Source organism: Scyliorhinus canicula, chromosome 16, assembly GCF_902713615.1.
Source record: "Scyliorhinus canicula chromosome 16, sScyCan1.1, whole genome shotgun sequence".
Classification (NCBI taxonomy): Eukaryota; Metazoa; Chordata; class Chondrichthyes; order Carcharhiniformes; family Scyliorhinidae; genus Scyliorhinus; species Scyliorhinus canicula.
The window spans coordinates 31,681,299-31,705,552 of record NC_052161.1 but is presented as its reverse complement, the minus strand read 5'-3'; the positions used below and the strand labels follow the sequence as shown (position 1 = coordinate 31,705,552).

General features: G+C 45.1%; 1 protein-coding gene across 6 annotated transcripts in view; it reads left to right on the top strand.

Annotated features, from left to right (window-relative positions):
• LOC119979283 (arginyl-tRNA--protein transferase 1) overlaps positions 1-24,254 on the top strand; it is a 350,309-nt gene that overhangs the window by 22,540 nt on the left and 303,515 nt on the right. For all 6 annotated transcript variants that reach the window (XM_038821318.1, XM_038821322.1, XM_038821321.1 and 3 more), the window contains exons 3-4: positions 43-105; positions 23,156-23,256. In XM_038821318.1, coding sequence (XP_038677246.1) covers positions 43-105; positions 23,156-23,256 — 164 coding nt within the window. The remainder of the gene's footprint in view (positions 1-42; positions 106-23,155; positions 23,257-24,254) is intronic.

Genomic DNA, 24,254 nt, shown 5'->3' with positions numbered 1-24,254 from the left:
GGTTGTGTAACATTCTAAAATAATCTCTTTAATTATTTTTAGGAGTGGTATGTATGTTTACAAGCCCGCAATGAATCGAACATGTTGCCCTCAATATACAATAAGGTAAGAATTATGTCTGCAGGTAGCCATCAGTGCTTCAGCTTTCTTGTCATTTTTTAAAGTGGAATTCTCAAAGATGCAGTGCTAAGGATAGTACTTGAGTATTCACTGGCCAAGAACTGCCAAATTATACTGTTAGCGAACAATTTTCCAGGCTGTAAGCAGTGATGGATCATTTTATAGTACGTAACACTTGCAAGATGAGCTCAGTAAACCGCAATATGCTTTCATTCATAAGTTAAACACCATTTAGTATCTTACAGTATCTTCATTGCAGGTCTGGACTAACCCTCCTTTGGTACTTGTTAGTTTAAAATAATTTACTGTCTTATTTAATGTTTATGGTGCATTGATGATATTCAAGAAAAAAGATGTTATACAATTCTGGAACCACGAGCAGATTATTTTGAAAAACAATGACCTAAGCATACCTTCGAAGAAAACATTGGTGTATCGACCAGGAACTATTAAAATCCCGGATCTTCGAAGACCTTGATTTGAGGTCAGACAGTTCCAAAATGTTTAACGGTTTAGCTTTAGCTCCCAGTTGTGTGGTAAAGAAAATTAGAATTAAGACAAAGGGGTATTGGAAATTTCACAGATACAGGTTGTGTGCTAAAAGATGTGGATGAATGTCCATGTGTATGAATTGCTAAAATCCAAGTCAAGGGACTCACGTGATGTAAACAGGGGGCTAACAGTGTTTCTGTGGGCTCCGGCCTACTCAGTCCTTTCCTTTCGGCCTATGTGGGCTGTACACACACAGTTCCAGGAAGTAATTTCTTTCCACCCAACATATCTAGCCCTACACATCCTTTAATCATATTTAGCGCCCTTGCATTTGCCTACTCCTGGAGTGAATACCCCATATTATACCCCTGGAGGATTTCTGTCTAAGTGTTGGTGACAAATCCTAAAGAAACCGTCGACAAAAGAGAGCAGTCAGAAGCAACATAAGTGGATCTGACTTGATCCTTGAACGGGCTCGCGATCTGGCACTCTCAACGTTGGTGACTGCGAATATTATTAAAGTCATTGACAACAAACTCAACTTATTGGTGCAGAATATCTGTGCTCATGAAGTTGAACTGCAGAATACTAGTAAGAGGCTCATTGAAATGGAGGAGAGAATCCTTACTGTCAAAAATGTAACTCCCTCAGTTGAGGACCCTTGAAGTCCTTGGAAAATCAGCTACATATCAGAATTCCTGGATGATCTGGAGAACTGAGACTGGAGGAAAAATGTCCAGGTCGTCTGTTTGCCAGAAGGAGTAGTGGGTAAGCTTCCTATTAAATTCTTTGAGAGCTGGTTGCCATGTTTTCTTAAGCTGGACACGAAAGCTGGGCCTATCAAGTTAGAAAGGGCACATTGTATCCTGTCTTTGAGGCCTAGGAGCAATCAGCGTCCCCGGCCTGTAATTATTTGTTGTTATCACTTCGGAAATCGCCAAAGCAGTAAGGCGTAATGGGGGAGAAGGTCTCTTTCTTCTAAGATTTCTCGATGGCGACACAACAGAAGCGCAGAGGCTTTGATGAAGTTAGAAAATGACTCCAGGCTTTTGGAATGAATTGTGCCCTGCTTTAGTCTGCTGCACTGAGGGTGGTATCTAACAATTCTGTGAAGATATTTTAAAATCTGGCTAATGCCTTGGCTTTTGTGAATTCCGTGGAAGGCAATAATCTGGAGTAACAATCTGCAGTTTACTGTACTCTCCGGACTCTATCCCTTGTCATTATAATTCCTGCCGGATCATGTGGTTATTTAGCATGTTAACAGGGATCTGTTGATAATTGAGCACTGCAATGAATGTTTTATCCTTAGGAATATCAGGGACTGGCATTTTCTTTGAATGGAAAACATTCATGATCCTTCTCGTTAAGCGTTGTGCTGTGCAGGTGGTATGGTACCAGGGTTGTGATAGATACCGTCTTTTCTTCTTCTCTGTACGTTTATGATGGTAATCTATGTTTATGGTCTCTTTATCTTAATTGTGATAAATATGAGTTATGTCACTGCCAGGAGATGGGCAAGTGGTTTAAGTCCTAATGCGTGGGGTCAGAATGTGGGAAGGGCGTTTAGTACTCTTCCTTATTGTGGCATATCAGGGGCGAAATTCTCTGCAGACTGTCGTAACGCCGATTTCCGGCGAGCAAAATTGGAGTAGATGACTCCGGCGTGGGGGCCTTCTTTTAGGCGACGATTCTCCGTTCCCGGAGGGGCCAGCAGCTGACTGACGCGATACGCGTCAGTTTCACCAGCTGCGGAAGTGGTGAGACCCGGCGTTTTTTGGAGGAGGAGGAGGAGAGAGACTGACCCGGCGTTTGGGGGGGGGGGGTGGGGTTCCGGCATTTGGGGGGGGGGGGGGGGTTGCGGCATTTGGGAGGGGGGGAACCCGGCGTTTGGGGGGGGTGGGGTTCCGGCATTTGGGGGGTGGGGTTCCGGCTTTTGGGGGGGGGGGTTCCGGCATTTGGGGGGGGGGGGTTGCGGCATCGGGGGGGGGGGGGGGTTCCGGCATTTGGGGGGGGGGGTTCCGGCATTTGGGGGGGGGGGGGGTTCCGGCATTTGGGGGGGGTTGCGGCATCGGGGGGGGGGGGTTCCGGCATTTGGGGGGGGTGGTTGCGGCATCGGGGGGGGGGGGGGCTGGGGGGCAGCGGCGTGCAGACGGGGGGGGGGCGACGGATGCCCGGGGCCAATGCACCGTCGCCCCCCCCATCTCTCCTCCCCCCCCCTTCCTTCCTCCTCCCCCCCTTCTTCCTCCTCCCCCCCCCCCTTCCTTCCTCCCCCCTTCCTTCCTCCATCCCCCCTCCTTCCTCCTCCCCCCCTTCCTTCCTCCGTTAGTGGGGGGGGGTTGGTGCGGCGTTAGTGGGGGGTGGGGGGTGCGGCGTTAGTGGGGGGTGGGGGGGTGCGGCGTTGGAGGGGGTAGGGGTGGTGAAGGGGGTAGGGGTGGTGAGGGGTTGGGGTAGGGGCAGCTGCGTGCAGAGGGGGGGCGACGGTGCGTTGGCCCCGGGCATCCGTCGCCCCCCTCCTCTGCACGCCGCTGCCCCTACCCCAACCCCCCCCCCTCACCACCCCTACCCCCTTCACCACCCCTACCCCCCTCCAATGCCGCACCCCCCACCCCCCACTAACGGAGGAAGGAAGGGGGGAGGAAGGAAGGGGGGGGAGGAGGAAGGAAGGGGGGGAGGAGGAGAGAGGGGGGGGGGTGTGTGGGTACCGGCCTTGAGGGGGACGGGGTGTGGGTACCGGCGTTGGGGGGGGGGGGGGGGGGGAACCCGGCGTTGAGAGGGGGGGGAGGACCCGGCGTTGAGAGGGGGGGGGGACCCGGCGTTGAGAGGGGGGGGGACCCGGCGTTGAGAGGGGGGGGGACCCGGCGTTGAGAGGGGGGTATTGCGGCGATGAAGGGGGGTTGCGGCGTTGAGGGTGGGGGGTTGCGGCGTTGCGAGAGATGGGGGGGCGGCGTTGGAGGGGGGTAGGGGTGGAGGGGAGGGGGGTATGGGTGGTGGGGAGGGGGGTAGGGGCGTTGGAGGGAGGTAGGGGTGGTGAGGGGGGTGGTTGGGGTAGGGGGCAGCGGCGTACAGAGGGGGGGGGCGACGGTGCGTTGGCCCCGGGCATCCGTCGCCCCCCCCTCTCTGCACGCCGCTGCCCCCAAACCCCCCCCGATGCCGCAAACCCCCCCCGATGCCGCAAACCCCCCCCGATGCCGCAACCCCCCCGATGCCGCAACCCCCCCCGATGCCGCAACACCCCCCGATGCCGCAACCCACCCCCCCCGATGCCGCAACCCACCCCCCCGATGCCGCAACCCACCCACCCCCCCCGATGCCGCAACCCACCCCCCCCCCCCCCCCCCCGATGCCGCAACCCACCCCCCGACACTGAACGGCGTCAACCATCATCAATGGTTGACGCCGTTTTAAAGCAACTGTGATTTTCGCCGACGTGACCCGTGGCCACGTCGGCGGGACTTCGGCCCATCCGGGCCGGAGATTTGTGGAAACTAAAAAAAAAAATGAAATCCCGCCGGCACCAGCTGTTTTCAGAGGCTGCCGGCGGGATTTGCACAGCGCCGGTTTTTGGCCGGTCAGAGATTTAAAAACCCTGCGGGAGCGGGATTAACGCCGCTGCCGGCCGATTCTCCGACCCTGCGTGGGGTCGGAGAATTTCGCCCCAGATCTCCTCCTTTTTGAGGGGAATGACCCCTGCGTGTAATGATGGAAAGTTTGTAGGGACAGCCCTACAGGTCTTCGCGTGTGGTGAGGAATAGCCCTTAGAACTAATGACTTTGAGTTTTTGTTTCATTTTGGGATTAAAGCATTGTTAATTGGTTCCTGCAAAGGTACAGGCAGGTCTCTTATTTGATAAAAACATGTTATAATGTGTCACTGGCAGCTCTGGTATAATTGGAGGTGGGGACGTATGTTTTTAGCATGCCTGGCTGGGCGCAAAAATCTTATCCTATATTTTCTTTCGCTGAATGAGCAATAGCGATAGCTAATTTGAAAATTTACTCCGAAATGTGCGGTGAATACAACATCCTATTAAGAGAAAAAATATTTTGCCTTTCCTTAAAAAAAATATATAGCTGACATAGCCTTGTTGCAAGAAAGTCATTTAGATGCCCAGGAGCACCTAAAGTTGAAACAGGACTGGGTGCGGCAGTTATTTTTCACCTTGTTCTTGATCGGTAGTCGGTGTGTCACCATTATGGTCAAAAATGTGCCTTTCAAAATGGAGGACTGTGTGAAGGATAAGGTGGAATATACGTGATTGTTATGGAACTTTTAAGTGGGGAAATTGCCTCGTTAACGAATGTATATGGTCCACCGAACTAATACCCTGATTTCTTTACTAAATCTTTGTGGACTTTGCTGAACTGGCCACTGCTAATTCTTTTATAGGTGGGGACTTCAAATTCCTGCTCTTCAGGCGATATTGTGATCTCCAACCTTGCACCTGTTTTCCTCAATTTTATTCAAGGTGGCCTGCTCCCACTTTAGGTCTTGGAGATTTGATGCATCTTTGCTTGAGCATCACATCTTTACCTCTTCTACTCGGTCAATTCCCTCTTTGATATGAGCCCCTCTATCATGTGGGAAATCTGTGAGGCTTATGCTAGGGGGCTAGTCATTTCATATACAGCTAACAAAGGCATAAAATGCTGGAGCAACAGCACTGATTGGAAGTAAAAACTGGCTGAAACAGAGGGAGTATGGGGCCTTAACCGATATCTTTGCAGCATCCTTGAGCATGGGTGAGGTCCCGGAGGACTGGAGAATTGCCAATGTTGTCCCTTTGTTTAAGAAGGGTAGCAGGGATAATCCAGGGAATTATAGACCTGTGAGCTTGACGTTAGTGGTAGGCAAACTGTTGGAGAAGATATTGAGGGATAGGATCTATTCACATTTGGAAGAAAATAGACTTAACAGTGATAAGCAGCATAGTTTTGTGCAGGGAAGGTCATGTCTTACAAATCTAATAGAATTCTTTGAGGAAGTGACAAAGTTAATTGATGAGGGAAGGGCTGCAGATGTCATATACATGGACTTCAGTAAAGCATTTGATAAAGTTCCCCATGGCAGGTTGGTGGAAAAAGTGAAGTCGTATGGGGTTCAGTGTGTACTAGCTAGATGGATAAAGAACTGGCTGGGCAACAGGAGACAGAGAGTAGTGGTGGAAGGGAGTGTCTCAAAATGGAGAAAGGTGACTAGTGGTGTTCCACAGGGATCCGTGCTCGGACCACTGTTGTTTGTGATATACATAAATGACCTGGACGAAGGTATAAGTGGCCTGTTGAGCAAGTTTGCTGATGATACTAAGATTGGTGGAGTTGCAGATAGCGAGGAGGACTGTCAGAGAATACAGCAAAATATAGATAGATTGGAAAGTTGGGCAGATGGAGTTCAATCCAGGCAAATGCGAGGTGATGCATTTTGGAAGATCTAACTCAAGAGCAGACTATACGGTCAATGGAAGAGTCCTTGGGAAAATTGATGTACAGAGAGATCTGGGAGTTCAGGTCCATTGTACCCTGAAGGTGGCAACGCAGGTCGATAGAGTGGTCAAGAAGACATAAGAACTAGGAGCAGGAGTAGGCCATCTGGCCCCTCGAGCCTGCTCCGCCATTCAATGAGATCATGGCTGATCTTTTGTGGACTCAGCTCCAGTTTCCGGCCCGAACACCATAACCCTTAATCCCTTTATTCTTCAATAAACTATCTATCTTTACCTTAAAAACATTTAATGAAGGCAAGGAATTCCATACATTCACAACCCTTTGGGTGAAGAAGTTCCTCCTAAACTCAGTCCTAAATCTACTTCCCCTTATTTTGAGGCTATGTCCCCTAGTTCTGCTTTCACCCGCCAGTGGAAACAACCTGCCCGCATCTATCCTATCTATTCCCTTCATAATTTTAAATGTTTCGATAAGATCCCCCCTCATCCTTATAAATTCCAACGAGTACAGTCCCAGTCTACTCAACCTCTCCTCATAATCCAACCCCTTCAGCTCTGGGATTAACCTAGTGAATCTCCTCTGCACACCCTCCAGTGCCAGTATGTCCTTTCTGAAGTAAGGAGACCAAAACTGAACACAATACTCCAGGTGTGGCCTCACTAACACCTTATACAATTGCAACATAACCTCCATTTGCCTTCTTAATCACCTGTTGCACCTGTCAGCCAACTTTCTGTGACTCATGCACTAGCACACTCGGGTCTCTCTGCACAGCGGCATGCTTTAATATTTTATCGTTTAAATAATAATCCCGTTTGCTGTTATTTACTTTCTATTAATTAACCAATCCTCTATCCATGCTACTACTTTACCCTTAATGCCATGCATCTTTATCTTATGCAGCAACCTTTTGTGTGGCACCTTGTCAAAGGCTTTCTGGAAATCCAGATATACCACATCCATTGGCTCCCCGTTATCTACTGCACTGGTAATGTCCTCAAAAAATTCCACTAAATTAGTTAGGCATGACCTGCCCTTTATGAACCCATGCTGCGTCTGGCCAATGGAACAATTTCTATCCAGATGCCTGGCTATTTCTTCCTTGATGATAGATTCCAGCATCTTCCCTACTACTGTACCGAAGTTAAACTCACTGGCTTATAATTTCCTGCTCTCTGCCTACCTCCTTTTTTAAACAGTGGTGTCACGTTTGCTAATTTCCAATCCACCGGGACCACCCCAGAGTCTGGTGAATTTTGGTAAATCATCATTAGTGCATCTGCAATTTCCCTAGCCATTTCTTTTAGCACTCTGGGATGCATTCCATCAGGGCCAGGAGACTTGTCTATCTTTAGCCCCATTAGCTTGCCCATCACTACCTCCTTAGTGATAACAATCCTCTCAAGGTCCTCACCTGCCATAGCTTCATTTCTATCAGTCGCTGGCATTTTATTTGTGTCTTCCACTGTGAAGACCGACCCAAAAAACCTGTTCAGTTCCTTAGCCATTTCCTCATCTCCCATTATTAAAACTCCCTTCTCATCCTCTAAAGGACCAATATTTACCTTAGCCACTCTTTTTTGTTTTATATATTTGTAAAAACTTTTACTGTCTGTTTTTATATTCTGAGCAAGTTTACTCTCATACTCTATCTTACCCTTCTTTATAGCTTTTTTAGTAGCTTTCTGTTGCACATCTCCCTTAAACTTGCCTTCATCGGATGGGGTATTGAGTACAAGAGTCGGCAGGTCATGTTACAGTTGTATAGGACTTTGGTTAGGCCACATTTGGAATATTGCGTGCAGTTCTGGTCGCCACATAACCAGAAGGACGTGGATGCTTTAGAGAGGGTGCAGAGGAGGTTCACCAGGATGTTACCAGGTATGGAGGGTGCTAGCTATGAAGAAAGGTTGAGTAGATTAGGATTGTTTTCGTTGTAAAGATAGAGGTTGAGGGGGGACCTGATTGAGGTCTACAAAATTATGAGAGGTATGGACGGGGTGGATAGCAACAAGCTTTTTCCAAGAGTGGGGGTGTCAATTACAAGGGGTCACGATTTCAAGGTGAGAGGGGGAAAGTTTAAGGGAGATGTGCGTGGAACGTTTTTTACACAGAGGGTGGTGGGTGCCTGGAACGCTTTGCCAGCGGAGGTGGTAGAGGCGGGCATGATAGCATCATTTAAGATGCATCTGGACAGATATATGAACGGGCGGGGAACAGAGTGAAGTAGATCCTTGAAAAATAGGCAACAGGTTTAGATAAAGGATCTGGATCGGCGCAGGCTGGGAGGGCCGAAGGACCTGTTCCTGTGCTGTAATTTTCTTTGTTCTTTGTTCTATTTGTTACTGAAAGAAATTAATGTAAATCGAACAGTGCTGGACTCTTTGACTCGGGTGCTGAGAGGAGTTTAAAGTTTGCCAAACAAAGGTTATGAGTTTGGGGACAAACTGGCTTTTCTTACTTGGTAGAGAGTTGACTCTAGGGCTATTCCCTCTGTGCTAGACTCCAAATGTAATACATGATTAAAGTAAGATACTAACAAGAATTATAGGTTTCTATGCCAATTTTATACAAACAGACCAGTCTGGAGATGCATTGACACTTGTGGAGCATTTCTTCTCTTCCCTTAAACTACTAACAATCTCAGAAGCCCAAAGGTTGGTCGTAAATATTTCTGTTTCTGGAGGGAAAGTGGCTCTTGCCATGAAGAGCTTCAAACTGGTAAGCCCCCAGAGCCTGATGGGTTTTGGATGTGAATTTTAGAAGGAACTTGAAGACTTGCTATTGGAGCCTCTGATTGTCATGCATAATCACTTGTTTGAAACAGGTCTGCTGTCGTAGACGCTTTGTGAAGAGAATAGCTCCTTAGTTCTGAAGGCAGGCAAGAATCCTGAAGCATGTGTATCCTATAGGCCAATTTCACTCCTGAATGTAGGTTTCAAATTGTTGTCTAAAATGTTGGCGTGGTGCCTGGAAGGAATTCTCCCTATGACCATCCAGACTGATCAGACTGGGTTCATAAAGGGCTGAAATTCATATCACAATGTCAGGAGATTATTAAATGTCATTCAGGTCTTTCAAAAATGGATTATAGATGGGTTGGTGATTTCCTTGGATGCAGAGAAAGTTTTTGATCAGGTGGAATCATAGAATCCCTACAGTGTAGAAAGAGACCATTTGGCCCATTGAGTCTGCACCAGCACTTCAAAAGACCACCCTACCTAGGCCCAATCCCCCACCTAGTAATTCCACCCTAAGGGGCAATTTAGCATGGCCAATTAATTTAACCTGCACATCTTTGAACTGTGGGAGGAAACCAGAGCACCCAGAGGAAACCCACACAGACATGGGGAGAACGGGTTGCCATTATCCCAGTTACTGTTCGCAGTAGCTATTGAACCCCTAACTGAGGCAATCAGACAGGATCCCTCGGTGTTTGGGCTACACAGTGGAGGAAAGCAACACAAGATCATGTTATATGCGGATGATGTGTTTGTATCTAAACCGGACATTTCTGATCCTGCTATTATTGATGTGGTGGGTGGATTTAGCCTTTTCTTGGGTTATAAAATTAATTTTACGACGTCTGCGGAAGACTTAGAGGGAGACCTCCTCCTTTTGCTAATTTCCCATTTTGGTGTTCCCCTTCACGGTTTAATTATTTGGCTATTGTGGTTACCTCCTCTAGACATTTGTATGGGGAAAATTTTCTCGCTTTACTTTCATCTACTGTGGGACCTGCACCGTTGGTCATCCTTGCCAAGTTGTGGTTAGGCAGGATAGCATTAATTACGATGAACATGTTGCCAAGGTATTGTATCCTTTACAGATGGTGTCAATCTTGTTGTCTACTAGGGTCCTAAAGGAAATCAGTTGCATGCTCAGTTCAATTATATAGAGCAAAAAGAAACCTCACTTGAAAATGACCAAAGTGCAGCTCCCTGGCTTACTGAGGACGTTGGGGTGCATCATTTAGCCTGAGGTGAGGGAATGGGTCAGAAAGGACTCCTTCTCCATTTGGCTTGACATTAAAGCAGGTCAGTCTGTATACAGGCCCTGTGTTTTACAGGGATTTCAGGACTGGGCCTGTCAAGTGTGAAAATTATTTAATTATCAATACTCTTAAAAGTATGGAGGATAGTCCGTCAGCTGGTACGGAGATAAAAATTAACCTCCGCTCTCTCTCCCATTCAGGGTAACCCAGATTTCCACCAGCACTTGTACACTATGGATTTGATATCTGGAGGTATAGAGGTATTTAATAAAAGCAAATTACTGCGGATGCTGGAATCTGAGATTCCAAAAGAGAAAATGCTAGAAAATCTCAGCTTGTCTGACAGCATCTGTGGAAGAGAAAAGAGCTCACGTTTCCAGTCTAGATGACCCTTTGTCAAAGCTTTGGAGGTATTTGTAGGTTGCGCAACATGTTTATTGGTGCTTCCTTGTCATCTTTGGAGCAGCTGTGTCAGCAATTTGATATCCCAATATACTCCGTTTTCAAATATCTGCAACTTAGAGATTGATAACTATACACCTTGAAGCTTCTGTCTCCCTGGTGGAAAAATTCCTGATATCCACGGAACCTAAGCAGTTAATCAGCAAGTTTTATGACTTTCTACAGCAAGATCTGGACATGTTGGGCGAGTGGGCAAACCAATGGCAGATGCAGTATAATCTGGATAAGTGTGAGATTATTCATTTTGGAAGCAAAAACAGGAAGGCAGATTACTACCTGAATGGTTGTAAATTGGGAGAGGGGAGTGTGCAGCGAGACCTGAGGGTCCTTGTGCACCATTCACTGAAGGTAAGCATTCAGGCGCAGCAGGTGGTAAAGAAGGCTAATGGTATGTTGGCCTGTTGCTCGTTCTGGGTGAGTGTGCTTAACACTCAATTTGGCTCTGTTTCTTGTTCTAAGCTCTGGAGTTGCCAGGTGCCGTTAAGACACCGCCAGAAGCTTCAAGGTGAAGTTCAAAGCAATAAAACCGTACACCAATTAGTAAGTCCAAACAACTAGAGTTTATTATAATACAATTATAATAACTACCCATGCACACGCTAAAAGGATTAAACTTACTCCTACCGCTAAATAACTAATACTTATCTCGAAGGAACTGCTGGGTCAGGGAACAAGGCCTCTTGCTCTGCTCTGGTCTGCAGACTTCAGGTTGGTATCAATTAAAAAGGGGTTCAGGAGTGCCTATCTCTGGTAGCGGTCGTTGGGAGGCACTTACTTGTTGGTGGCTGCCGTCCGAAGGCTGGAGTAGGAGACAGGAGACTGAACCATGTGTGGGACCTTTCTTTTATAGGTCCCAGGGGGTCCGCGCCCCTTTGGGCGGACTCCCTTACCTGCTTGGAATCGATTGGGTCTCTTCCCAATCGATTATGTTTGAACCCCCCAATCATGGGGCAGTTCCTCGGTCGCAGGGGCGGTTCTTGGGACTTATTGTTTTGGGCTTCTCTGGCTCCAAAGGGTCTGGCCTTCCATAGAATGTATCGATCTGTGTTTAACTTGTTTCCATTGTATCTGGGGATCGCCCGGTATCGCCTCATTAGTATGTTAACTGGTTTCTTTTCACAGTGCTGTCTGGTTTCTGCAACAGTCAAAACTGGTTTCTGCAGTCGTCCAAATATACAATCGTTTTGCAAGCTGTTTGCCTTACAACATGTCCATTTTCCCTGCATTCCTTGCAATCTTCCATTTTGTGTTGGGCAGTGGCCACCCCAGGTGGCTACAGGCCTTCATTGTAAAAGGTTTCAAGTAGAGAAGCAGGGATGTGCTGCTGCAATTGTACAGGGCCTTGGTGAGGCCACACTTGCAGTATTCTGTGCAGTTTTGGTCTCATTCTCTGAGGAAAGATGTTCTTGTTCTCGAGGGAGTGCAGCGAAAGTTTACCAGACTGATTCCAGGGATGGTGGCACTGTCATACGAGGAGAGATTGACTAGGTTGGGATTGTTCTCGCTGGAGTTCAGAAGAATGAGGGGGATTTCATAGAGACTTATAAAATTCTAACAGGACTGGACAGGGTAGATGCAGGGAAGATGTTACCAATGATGGGTGTGTCCAGAACCAGGGGTCACAGCCTGAGGATTCAGGGTAAACCATTTCGGACAGAGATAAGGAGACATTTCTTCACACAGTGTGGTGAGCCTGTGGAATTCATTACCACAGGAAGTAGTTGATGCTAAAATTTTGAATATATTGAAAATGAAATTAAATGAAAATCGCTTATTGTCACGAGTAGGCTTCAATGAAGTTACTGTGAAAAGCCCCCAGGCGCCACATTCCGGCGCCTGTCCGGGGAGGCTGGTACGGGAATCGAACCGTGCTGCTGGCCTGCCATGGTCTGCTTTAAAAGCCAGCGATTTAGCCCAGTGAGCTAAACCAGCCCCGAGGCGGTTTCAAGAGGCGGCTGGATATAGCACTCGGGGAGAATGTGATCAAATGGGATCAAAGGCTATGGGGAGAAAGCAGGATTAGGCTATTGAGTTGGATGATCAGCCATGAGCGTGATGAATGGCGGAGCAGGCTCGAAGGGCCAAAAGGCCTTCTCCTGCTCCTATCTTCCATGCATCTATGACACTTTATGTTCTAGATCCTACGTTAGTATATTGTAAGCCCTGCAGAGTTGGGGAAAGAGACTTCACAGTGAATATTAAGACTTGGGATAATATATGGCGATATGCCAATAGAATCTCAGTCTGTAGTAGAATGAAGGAGAGTTAGTTCAAAATATTACACCGTCTGCATATCACACCAATCTTGAGACACAGGTTTGACCCTTCTATATCCTCGCTGTGCCAAAAGTGCAAGGTAGTGCGAAGGAGACTACAGACATTGTGTGTGGTCCTCTGTCAAAGTTAAATCATACTGGCCTGGTGTACTTAAAGAGCTTGGGAAGATATTCAATATGACCTTAGAATTTGACCTTTTGTTCATAACACTGGGACTCCCAGATAAGAGAATTATTGACACTGATGAAAAAATGCTGTATAGTATCCTAACTTTTATGGCAAGGAAGAACATCCTTGCTGCTGGATAATGCTTCAACTCAGAATTAGCATAACATTATCACGGCATGCAACACTAACTTGCATACTCCATTCTAAATCTGATATGGTCCGTTAAGTATGGGATCCTATCTCAAATATATAGGATCTGTAATGTCTGATTGCTCCCAAGGTTTTCCATACATTTTGTGACACTGCCTTGAACTCGCTACACATGGAAGGTGTGCACCATTTTACCATGTTTTCATTGCTTTATCCTCCTCTTCCTCATCCTCTAGCATATCTGACATTAGTTTTCATTGTATTATTGTAATCACCATATTTAATGATTCAGCTGAACCAATTCTGTTGGTGTTCTCCTGCATTTTTTTGTATTCATGTATGGAGTTGCATTTATGCTGTACTGTATCAGTTTTGAGGATTTGTTGTGTTCTTTGGAAAAATGGAAAAAACTAACAAAAAGCGAAGTTAATTTTATGTAACCTGTCTCTAATTATTTAACCCTTTAAGCCCTGGTATAGTTGTGGGGAATCTGCATTGTACTAATTCTTTTGTTAGCCCTTCAGATTACTTTTTGTGTTTTAGGTTTCTTTGTGTACAGATCACAAAAAGCTAGTGTGCAGCCACCAAAACTAATCAAAATGCTAATCATTATCTCAAGGGTTTGAAATACAAAAACAAGGAATCATGGATTGGTACAACACAAAGGAGGCCATTTGGTCTGTCGAGTCTGCACCCGCTCTCTCAAAAATAAATCCATTTAGTTACACTCCCCTACTTTTTTTTGTCCCAAGTATTAGTATTTATCCATTTCCCTTTGGAAGGCTGTCATTGAATCTGTATCCACCACTCTCTCACCCTGTGGGTTCCAAATTCTGACCATTTGTTGCCTAAAGAAAATCTTCCTCATGTTGCCTCTGGCTCTCGTATCAATCTGTTTAAATCTGTGTACTCTGATGAAATTGAAAACAGTGTCTCTTTATATATTCTTATCTAAACCCTTCATAATTTTAAATTAATCAAATCTTTCCTGCTGCATGTGGAATAAACTTAGCTTCTCAAAAAGTATTTGTAATCTATCATCCCTGGAACCATTTTAGTAAATCAGTTTTGCACACTCTTCCAAGTCTTCATGTCTTTCCAAAAAGGCTGTTTCCAGGATTGGACACCACGCACCAGAAGGGATTAAACTAGTGTTCTATGTAGGTTTAGTATAACTGTCTGCATTTTGTGCTCTATACCTCTGTTTATGAAGCCAGGATCCCAGATGCTTCTTTAACTGCTTTGTTAACCTATTTTGTCATATTTGATCTGTCCACAAAAGCTCCAGGTCGCTTTGCTCTTAAAATGTATCATTTAATACATGTTATTTAACATCCAGAACTGGATCAGCAGAAATATTCTTCAATTAAATATTGGAAAGACATTGTTTTTGATCCTCACCACAAACGTTGTTCCCCAGCTATCAATTCCACCCCTCTCCCAGGTAGCTGTATGAAGCTAAACTAGGCCGCTCGCAACCTTATTGTCATGTTTCACCCCAAAATGGACTTGTGTATCCATGCTGCTCCTAAAACCACCTATTTCCACTTCCATGACATTGCCCAATTTTGCTCATCAGTTGCTGAAACCCTCAATTATGCCATTGGTACCTTTGGACATTAGCACTCTTAGCTGGTCTTCCATATTCTATCCTTCATAAACTTGTGGTTATCCACTGCTGCCCGGGTTGTTACTTGCACCAAATTCCGTTCTACTATCAACCGTATTCTCGCTGACCTACATTGGTTCTCGGCCAGGTAATTCCTTGATTTTAAAATTCTCATCCTTGTTTTCAAATCTCTCCATGTCTTTGCAACTCCCTATCTCTGTAATCTCCTACAGCCCCACAATCTTCCAATCTATTCTGCAGTCCTCTCATTCTGCTTTCTTGAACAACCCAGATTTTAATTGTTCTACTATTGGTGCCGTACCTTCAATTGCCTCGGTCCCTAAGCTTTGGAATTTCCTCCCTAAATCTCTCTGACTCTTTACCTCTTGAGATGCTCCTTGAAACCTACCTCTTTGACCAATCTTTTTGCCATCTCTAATATCTCCTTCTGTGGCTTATTGTCTAATTTTGCTTTACAGTGCTCCAGTGAAGTGTGTTGGGCATTTTATTATTTTAAAGGCATTGTTTCAATATAAGGTTATATGGTCTCCTCGTTCTCCCATTTAAAATTCTACTTGTGAGTTTCATCTGCCATATGTTTGACCATCCCCTTGGCATATCCATATCCTCTTGCTATCTATTTCTATCCCTTGCACTATTTGCTACACTTGCATGTTTGTCTCTTGGGTAAATTTCAAAATTATGCCATGTGCCCACAAATCCAAGCCACTAATAGTCACCAAAGACAGTAGTGGCCATAGCACTGAATCTTGGGGAATATAGTCCATATCTCCTTTTATTTTGTAAAACAGCCATTCACAACGCCATGCTTTCTGTCTCTTTGCCAATTTTGGATCCCTGCCGCTACTGCCTTTCTTGTCTATGGGCTTCAATTTTGAAACGCCTTTTGGAAGTTTATCTTCACAACATCAACTGATTCACATGTACGGTCAGGAAATAGGCCTTGGAATGGGTACAGTCCAATTTAACCAAAATGATACCAGAATGTAAAGGTTTTAAATTATGAAGCTGTGTTGTATAAACCTGACTTGTGATCTTTTAAATTCAGGAGGTTGAGGGGGTGATTTAATGGAGATATTTGGAATGACTGGGATTAAATGGGTAGATACAGAGAAGCTATTTCATGGGATATGGAGTAAAGTTGATGAAATAGAACTGAGATGCAGATCAGATTGGGCTTGAGAGGCTGAATGGCCTGTTAAGTAATGGGTTAAGAGACACGTGTCGCGTCTTTTCGTCCGACGTCACTTCGTCCAACGACACTTCGTCCACTTCTTTTGGTCCAACGTCTTTTGTCCGTACGTCTTTTGGTCCAACGTCTTTTTGTCCAATTATCCAATTACAAATTTAGCTGGACTTACCTGGTGATTTTTCTTAACTAGAAATAACTGCAAATTATCTTCGATGTAGTGCAGTAACACAGACAATATGGAAAACATTGCAAACATTGTTAGAAATACTTGTTTAGAGTTCGAATGCTCTTATTTGACTGTTAAGTGCATGAAACTAGAAAGTATTTGCGCGAAGATTATTAGTTTCTCCATTTCCCACACTAAAATTCATGGCTTCTCGGAATGAGCTGCCAATTAGTGCCCAATTAGAGACAGTTTTGTGGTACACGTCCGTGCCAACTGGATACTGAATGGGGACTGCCCAAACTCTCTTTAGCCTGGCCCCTTACAAGCTCATTACATCTGACAGCACTGGGGTTGCGTTTAGGTGAAAGGCCAATGTCTGATCAGCGGGACCAACCCTTTCCCACAAAACTTTATAAAATGTAGCCGATTTAATTTATTTTTAAAAATCTGCGAGGGTCATGCAGAGGATTGTCACTCACGCCTGTGAACTTCTGTTAAATGAACGTTTGATAGTTCATTAAGGGAGGCATATGCAGGGTGACACCGAAATGTCAATTCCGGTGATTGACATTTAAAAATATATCCATCATTTGGGGCACTGGCGCCTGGCATATTTTAATGCAAAGGTCTTTGCAAAATGTGAAATGACAGCTTTGCGATTCGCAGATATTAAACTGATTTTCGGAAGGAACTTGGTTCCCGTAGTACACTAACACAGCAAAATCTGAATCAATCCGTACATGATCGGAATATACATTATTCAATATAAGATTTCAACCCTCTACTAGGTAAAGTGCAAACACCCCTCTTGTAGAAAACACATACGAAAGGTGTATCACAAGGAATGGCGTGATTATGACAAATTGCAGCATCGGTTTTCAGTGATGTCCCCACTGCTAGTTACAGAGCCGGATCAAATTTAGACTGAGTAAATGTTCTGTTTATATAATCCCTATTTCAATAATCCACGCAGAGATCAACTCTGGCAATATAAGTCAAGTTACAAAATGTCTTTGACAAAAAAAATCAACCGACAAAAAAACGTAACAAGTCACAAAAAGTCTTTGAAGAAAAAAATCATCGGACAAAATGACGTTGGACCAAAAGACGTGCGGACAAAAAGACGTTGGACCAAAAGACGTGGACGAAGTGTCGTTGGACGAAATGACGTCGGACGAAAAGACATAGCACCAAGAGACATTCCAATTAGTTGTATCATTTATGTTAAGTATCCAATAATTGACACATATGTAAAGAGGCTTCAGGTGGCCTTTGTGTCAGTAATGTGAAGATAGTGTTTGCTGCAGAGTCTGTTAAAGTGAAATAAATGTGTTTGTGAAAAGGAGAAGAACCTTTGACACTTTATACAACAGCAGCTAAACGTCTAACATGGCCTACTCTTGTTCCTATCAACACACTTCTTTCTTTCCTTTGAGCCATACCATCTAATCAAACAAAAAGGCAAGTCAGCATTACAGGTAATTTTTAATGAAATATAGCAACAAAAAATTGCAAACTTTAAGCTCAAAATTATGCACTGTAAAATCCTCTTGTTACACTTGTCCCTGCTTGACCCTTAGGCTTGAAAGTTAAAAATAAAATACGATATATCTTGTGTATTAAGTATCATGAAATGATCCACAAATGGAACCTCACCAGCCTGACGGAGGAAGTAAAAAAGGACCTGCAAAGATGGAACACACTCCCACTCTCCCTCGCGGGGAGAGACCAGACGATCAAAATGAACGTACTGCCCAGGTTCCTCTTCCTGTTTAGATCCATTCCGATCTACATCCCCAAGGCCTTTTTCAAAGTGCTGGACAAACTTATTATGGCGTTCGTATGGGGGGGGGGGGGGGGGTAAAAATGCTAGGATCCCACAGAAGGTCCTACAAAAAACAAAATCCAGGGGGAGGCTAGCCCTCCCGAATCTAAAATTCTACCACTGGGCGGCAACAGCCGAGCGAGTAAGGGGATGGATCCAGGAGCCAGAAGCCGAGTGGGTGCGTGCGGAGGAGGCCTCCTGCATGGGGACCTCCCTCCGGGCCCTCGCCACGGCAGCACTCCCATCCCCACCCAAAACACACTCCAGCAGCCCAGTGGTGACAGCCACCCTCCAATCTTGGAACCAACTGCGGCAGCAATTTGGCCTGACCAAAATGTCGGACAAGGCTCCCATCTGCAACAACCATAGGTTCACACCAGCACTGACTGACGCCACCTTCTAAAGGTGGAGGCAGGACGGGGGGACACTGACAGTCAGGGACCTATACACGGACGACAGGATCGCAACACTGGATGAACTGACAGAGAAATTTGGGCTAGCCGGGGGGATCGAGCTACGGTACCTGCAGCTCAAAAACTTCCTACGAAAGGAGACAAGGACGTACCCACAACTGCCACGACAGACACTACTGGAAGACCTACTGGACGCAAGTATCCTAGAGAAAGGGAACTGTCGCGACATGTATGACCGACTGGTAGAAAGGGACGACACCGTACTGGACGCAACAAGAATGAAATGGGAGGACGACCTGGGGATTGAGATAGGGTGGGGACTCTGGAGCGAAGCACTGCATAGGGTCAACTCCACCTTCACGTGCGCAAGGCTCAGCCTGACGCAACTAAAAGTGGTACATAAAGCCCACTTAACAAGAAACCGTATGAGTAGGTTCTTCCCGGAGGTGGAGGACAGATGTGAACGGTGCCAAAGAGGCCCAACCAACCACGCCCACATGTTCTGGTCTTGCCCCAGACTTGTGGAGTACTGGACAGCCTTCTTCGAGGCTATGTCCAAAGTGGTGGGGGTGAAGGTGGAGCCATGCCCGATAGTGGCGGTCTTCGGGGTTTAAGACCAGCCAGATCTATTCCTGGGGAGGAGGGCGGACGCCCTTGCCTTTGCCTCCCTGATCGCCCGCCGTAGAATCCTGTTTGGCTGGCGGTCAGCAGCACGGCCCAGAGCTGCAGACTGGCTGTCCGACATCTCGGAATCTCTCCAAATGGAGAAAATCAAATTCGCCATCCGAGGGTCAGACGACGGCTTCCACAGAACGTGGGAGCCATTCATGCAATTGTTCCGGGACCTGTTTGTGGCCAATGAACAAGAGGAAGAATAGTCGGGTGGCCAAGAATCAGGGGAAAATGGACGGGAATCGGGGGAAGGTAACCGGGGGGGGGGGGGGTGGGGGGGGGGGGGGGCTACGGGTTCGTTATGGGGGTTTGATGGCTAGCTAAGGCCCAAAACCAAACTGTAAATAATTGCCTATAAACATGTGCCTCGGCCATATTGGGGAATGTAAAATATGTATGCCGGCTAAAGGAGGCGGCCACAGTTGTTATTATGAAGATGCTTACCTGTAAATATACATGTTAATTTTTTGCGTGTTTTTTTTTTCTTTTTATCTAATAATTTGTAATTTGTTGGATATAAAATATGAAAACTCAATAAAAAACATTTTTAAAAAAAGTATCACGTAATGTAATTTGTGAACATTTTGAATTAATGGCTGTACTTGAACAGTTTCTAAAAAGCATGCAGTTAGCGAGAGTCTCTAAATTAGTGTAACAAGTTATTGTTACACTAGTTATTGTTACTGAAGGTCATGATGCAAGACGTGTATTGATATTTTTCAAGCTAAATTGCCATCTCATTACAGTCCAAAAATGTGCAGGTTAGGTGGATTGGCCATGCTAAATTTGTGTCCAATGTTTGGTTGAGGTTACGGGAATAGGGCGGGGGAGTGATCTAGGTATGGTGCTCTTTCCGAGGGTCGGTGCAGACTGAGAACATAGAACATACAGTGCAGAAGGAGGCCATTCGGCCCATCGAGTCTGCACCGACCCATTTAAGCCCTCACTTCCACCCTATCCCCGTAACCCAATAATCCTTCCTAACCTTTTTTTGGTCACTAAGGGCAATTTATCATGGCCAATCCACCTAACCTGCACGTCTTTGGACTGTGGGAGGAAACCGGAGCACCTCCGGAGGAAACCCACGCAGACACGGGGAGAACGTGCAAACTTTGCACAGACAGTGACCCAGCAGGGAATCAAACCTGGGATCCTGGTGCTGTGAAGCCACAGTGCTATCCACTTGTGCTACTGTGCTGCCCCTTGATGGGCCGGGTCGGGTACGTTTTGGCGACGACCTTTTGGCGCTCATCTGTTTTGGCACTGGCCTTTTTGGTGCCGCCAACAGGAATCCAACAGTCCGGGAGCTGGTTTGTTTACTGAGTTCATTTCTCTCAGTTTGTTGCTGACTTTCTTATCCCGTGAGTAGTTTTTATTGTCCAAGTCTCTCACCATCCGGCAAGTTCCCGCAAACTCATACACTGCTCTGTTACAGACGTCATGATCTGTCTGATATTGTTTCCTTACGAATTTGCTATTATCTTTAGCCCTCGGGTTCTTATGTGTAAGGCACCAGTAAAATACGTATAGCGGTAATGTACATACGTTAATATGCAGAGTACGGATCAAATAGTAAATCAGCAGATAAGACTAGATTCGGGAAAAATAACAAAATGCCCAAACTAAAGGTTCTGTACCTAAGCACACACCAAGGCATTAAAAAAGTTGAGCGCATTGTGCAAATACAAATTAGCAAGTACGAACTGACAGCCATTACAGGAACATATCTACAGAGCGACAAGCATTGGGACCTTAACAGTTAACGGTTTGTAGAATTTAGGAAGGATAGAAAATAAGGAACATATGGAGGGGTGACTCTGTTACTTAATGCTTATTTTAACGCATTAATCAGATGAGACAGATGTTAAGGAGACCACTATTACAGTTAGCGTTAAGATGAAATATGAGGAGGCAAGAGGTCACACACAGCCACTGCAGCCCCTGTCCGGGAACTTGCCGGATGGTGAGAGACTTGCTTAGGTACAGAACCTTTAGTTTGGGCATTTTGTTATTTTTCCCGAATCTAGTCTTATCTGCTGATTTACTATTTGATCCGTACTCTGCATATTAACGTATGTACATTACCGCTATACGTATGGCAAATAATGACACACTTAGTCAACGTTATACGAGATAATAGCAAATTCGTAAGGAAACAATATCTGTTAACAACGTCTGTAACAGAGCAGTGTATAAGTTTGCGGGAACTTGCCGGATGGTGAGAGACAGTCAGCAACAAACTGAGAGAAATGAACTCAGTAAACAAACCAGCTCCCGGACTGTTGGATTCCTTTTTTTTTTTAAATTTAGAGTACCCAATTCATTTTTTCCAATTAAGGGGCAATTTAGCGTGTTCAATCCACCTACCTTGCACATCTTTGGGTTGTGGGGGTGAAACCCACACAAACACGGGGAGAATGTGCAAACTCCACACGGACAGTGACCCAGAGCCGGGATCGAACCTGGGACCTCAGCGTCGTGAGACTGCAGTGCTAACCCACTGAGCCACCGTGCTGCCCGACTGTTGGATTCCTGTCGGTGGCGCCAAAAAGGCCAGCGCCAAAAAGGCCAGCGCCCGGACTGTTGGAGCGCCAAAAGGTCGGCGCCAAAAGGACGGCGCCAAATAGTCCCATTCCCTGATGGGCCAAATGGCCTCCTTCTGCACTAGGAAATCTATGAATCTATGATGCATGAACTGCTATAAGCAACGGTTTGACCAATGGTTCTTTATTAAAGTCAGGCTGTTGGTTGTCTCCAAATGTCAGTACTATCCCTGACTCAAGCTATGGCATTCTTCAGTGCTCTGAAATTTCTGATGATTGTACTTAAATTATTTAGGCTTTGGTGAAACTTTTTTTCTCTCTCTCTCACGTTCTCTCGCGCGCTCTCTCTCTCTCTCTCCTCTACACACTCCATTGCACACAAGAATCAATAACAGCATAGTGGTGTTCATTGACCCCTGTCTGGAATGATGTTTCCTTGTTTACAATGCTTGTGTGTTTGCTTATTGCTCGATTATTCCAAATAACTGTTGAGAAGTTTTGCCATCAAGTGTTTGCAACCAGATCCTGTTTGAAATGTATAAGTGAAGTACATGCTTCTTGAGGGGAAAAGGATTGTGACTCTGTGGCATGCTGTGTCAACAAACATACAACAACATGAAATTCAAACTTGCACGCAGTTCTGTACCGTAGACAGTTTGCATCTTAGAGTATGAGCTCATTGGTAAAAGTTTCTTGGTAGTTTTCCAAATCCATGATTTAGAAATGCTCTACAGTTTATGGATCTTTTTGAAGAAATATTTTATGGTTCCATCATAATCTATTGTTCTGGCCTGTATTCAGATAAACCAAAGAAGTTCCAAATTAGTTTAAAGTATTGGATTTTTAAATTGTGTATATATACCTGAAACCTATTTTGGAAATCTACAAGTTCCCAATTAAGCAATAAATTGAAACCCTGTGTGTAATTTACAGTTCATCAGCATGTTTTGTCTAGGGTTTCTAGAGTTGGAAATTAATAAGCTTAGTGTCTATTGTAGTTGAAACATAATTTGGTTGGCTGGTTAAATTTAATAGATAATTTATCGAATGCAACATGTGGGTAAGATCTTTGCTGACATTTTAAAATTGTGGTGTAGCTGACAGGTATAAATAAAATGTAGTATTTTGGACCTTTTTATTCATTGAAAGAATTCGCTCTGAGACAGTCTTCACTACAATCATCCAGCAATCAGGAAAGAATGGTGTGAGTAAAGGAAGGAATTTTCAGTATAAATGCATGGGATAATATTCTGATCCATGCTCACTTCCAGAGTATAAGCACATTATTCACCACTGTATGAAAATGGTGGCTAATTTTGAATCCCGAAATATCAATTTGCTGTTGCTCACTCAGGATCATATTTACAGTATATGCATGGGTTGTAGCCATATGTAATAATTTTGATGAAGTCATCCCTGTTATATCATAACAACTAACCATATTTACAGTATATGGATGGGTTGTAGCCATAATGTAATAATGTTTGATGAAGTCATCCCTGTTATATCATAATCCAATGAGTACATCAGAGACTAATTACTTCTGATTATTTTTGATTAGCGATTTACTGTAAAATAAAATCATTTTTGTGCTGTTGTCTTCCCAGATGTCACATTTTGGACGTCAAACTTTCCAAGTCCTCAAAGAAAGTATTAAAGAAAATGACACGGTTTCTTTCCAAAGGAGAAGTAGTAAAAGGAGGTAGTGGTAAGTATTTTTTAAAAAAAGCGTACCAATTTTCTTTCCCAATTAAGGGCCAATTTAGCATGACCAATCCACCTACACAGCACATTGTTTGTGTTAGGTGGGGGTGAGACACACGCAGACACGGGGGAAAATGTGCAAACTCCACACAGACAGTGACCCGGGGCAGGGATCGAACCTGGGTCCTCGGCACCGTGAGGCAGCAGTGCTAACCACTGCGCCACAGTGCTGCTCAAAGGTGGCGGTAAGTATACTGTATTGTTCTACTGACTGCTGTGACTCCAATAAATTCAGTTCTGATGCGTTCAGTAGTGTGTATTATCCTATATCCTTTGGTTGATGTTTCATTTTATTTTCTGCCACCCGTCCAAACATCTGTTACATAAGAGAGTGACTTGTTTTGAGGCAAAATTCATGGATGCGTGTGAGACTCGAATATCTCTGCCACTGGCAGAGATTGTGTGAGTAAAGCTGTCAGTGAGGCTCTGAAGGTAAACCTGAACTTGTCTTCACTGAGTGCCTCCCTAATGCGATCACTAATGGAATCCTAGCTGAGTTTAGTTTTCTTTCTGCACATCCCCTGAGCACCAATCTCAGAAAAGCAAGGACAATTGCTTCACCATGATCCTGCCCTTGTTGAGGACAGTCATCTCTGCCCAGGCAAAAGCTTTAAGGTGTGAGATTCCTGATCCTGTGCAGTTAAAACACTACCATGTCATTCAGTAGACTGCTGTAAGTGCTGTAATTTAGAACGTAAGATGTACCTATTTTCAACATATAGTAACTTTGGACAATGGGCGGCACGGTACCATAGTGGTTAGCACTGTTGCTTCACAGCTCCAGGGTCCCAGGTTCGATTCCCAGCTTGAGTCACTGCATATGCGGAGTCTGCACATTCTCCCCGTGTCTGCGTGGGTTTCCCCCGGGGGCTCCGGTTTCCTCCCACAGTCCAAAGATGTGCAGGTTAGGTGGATTGGCCATGCTAAATTGCCCTCAGTGTC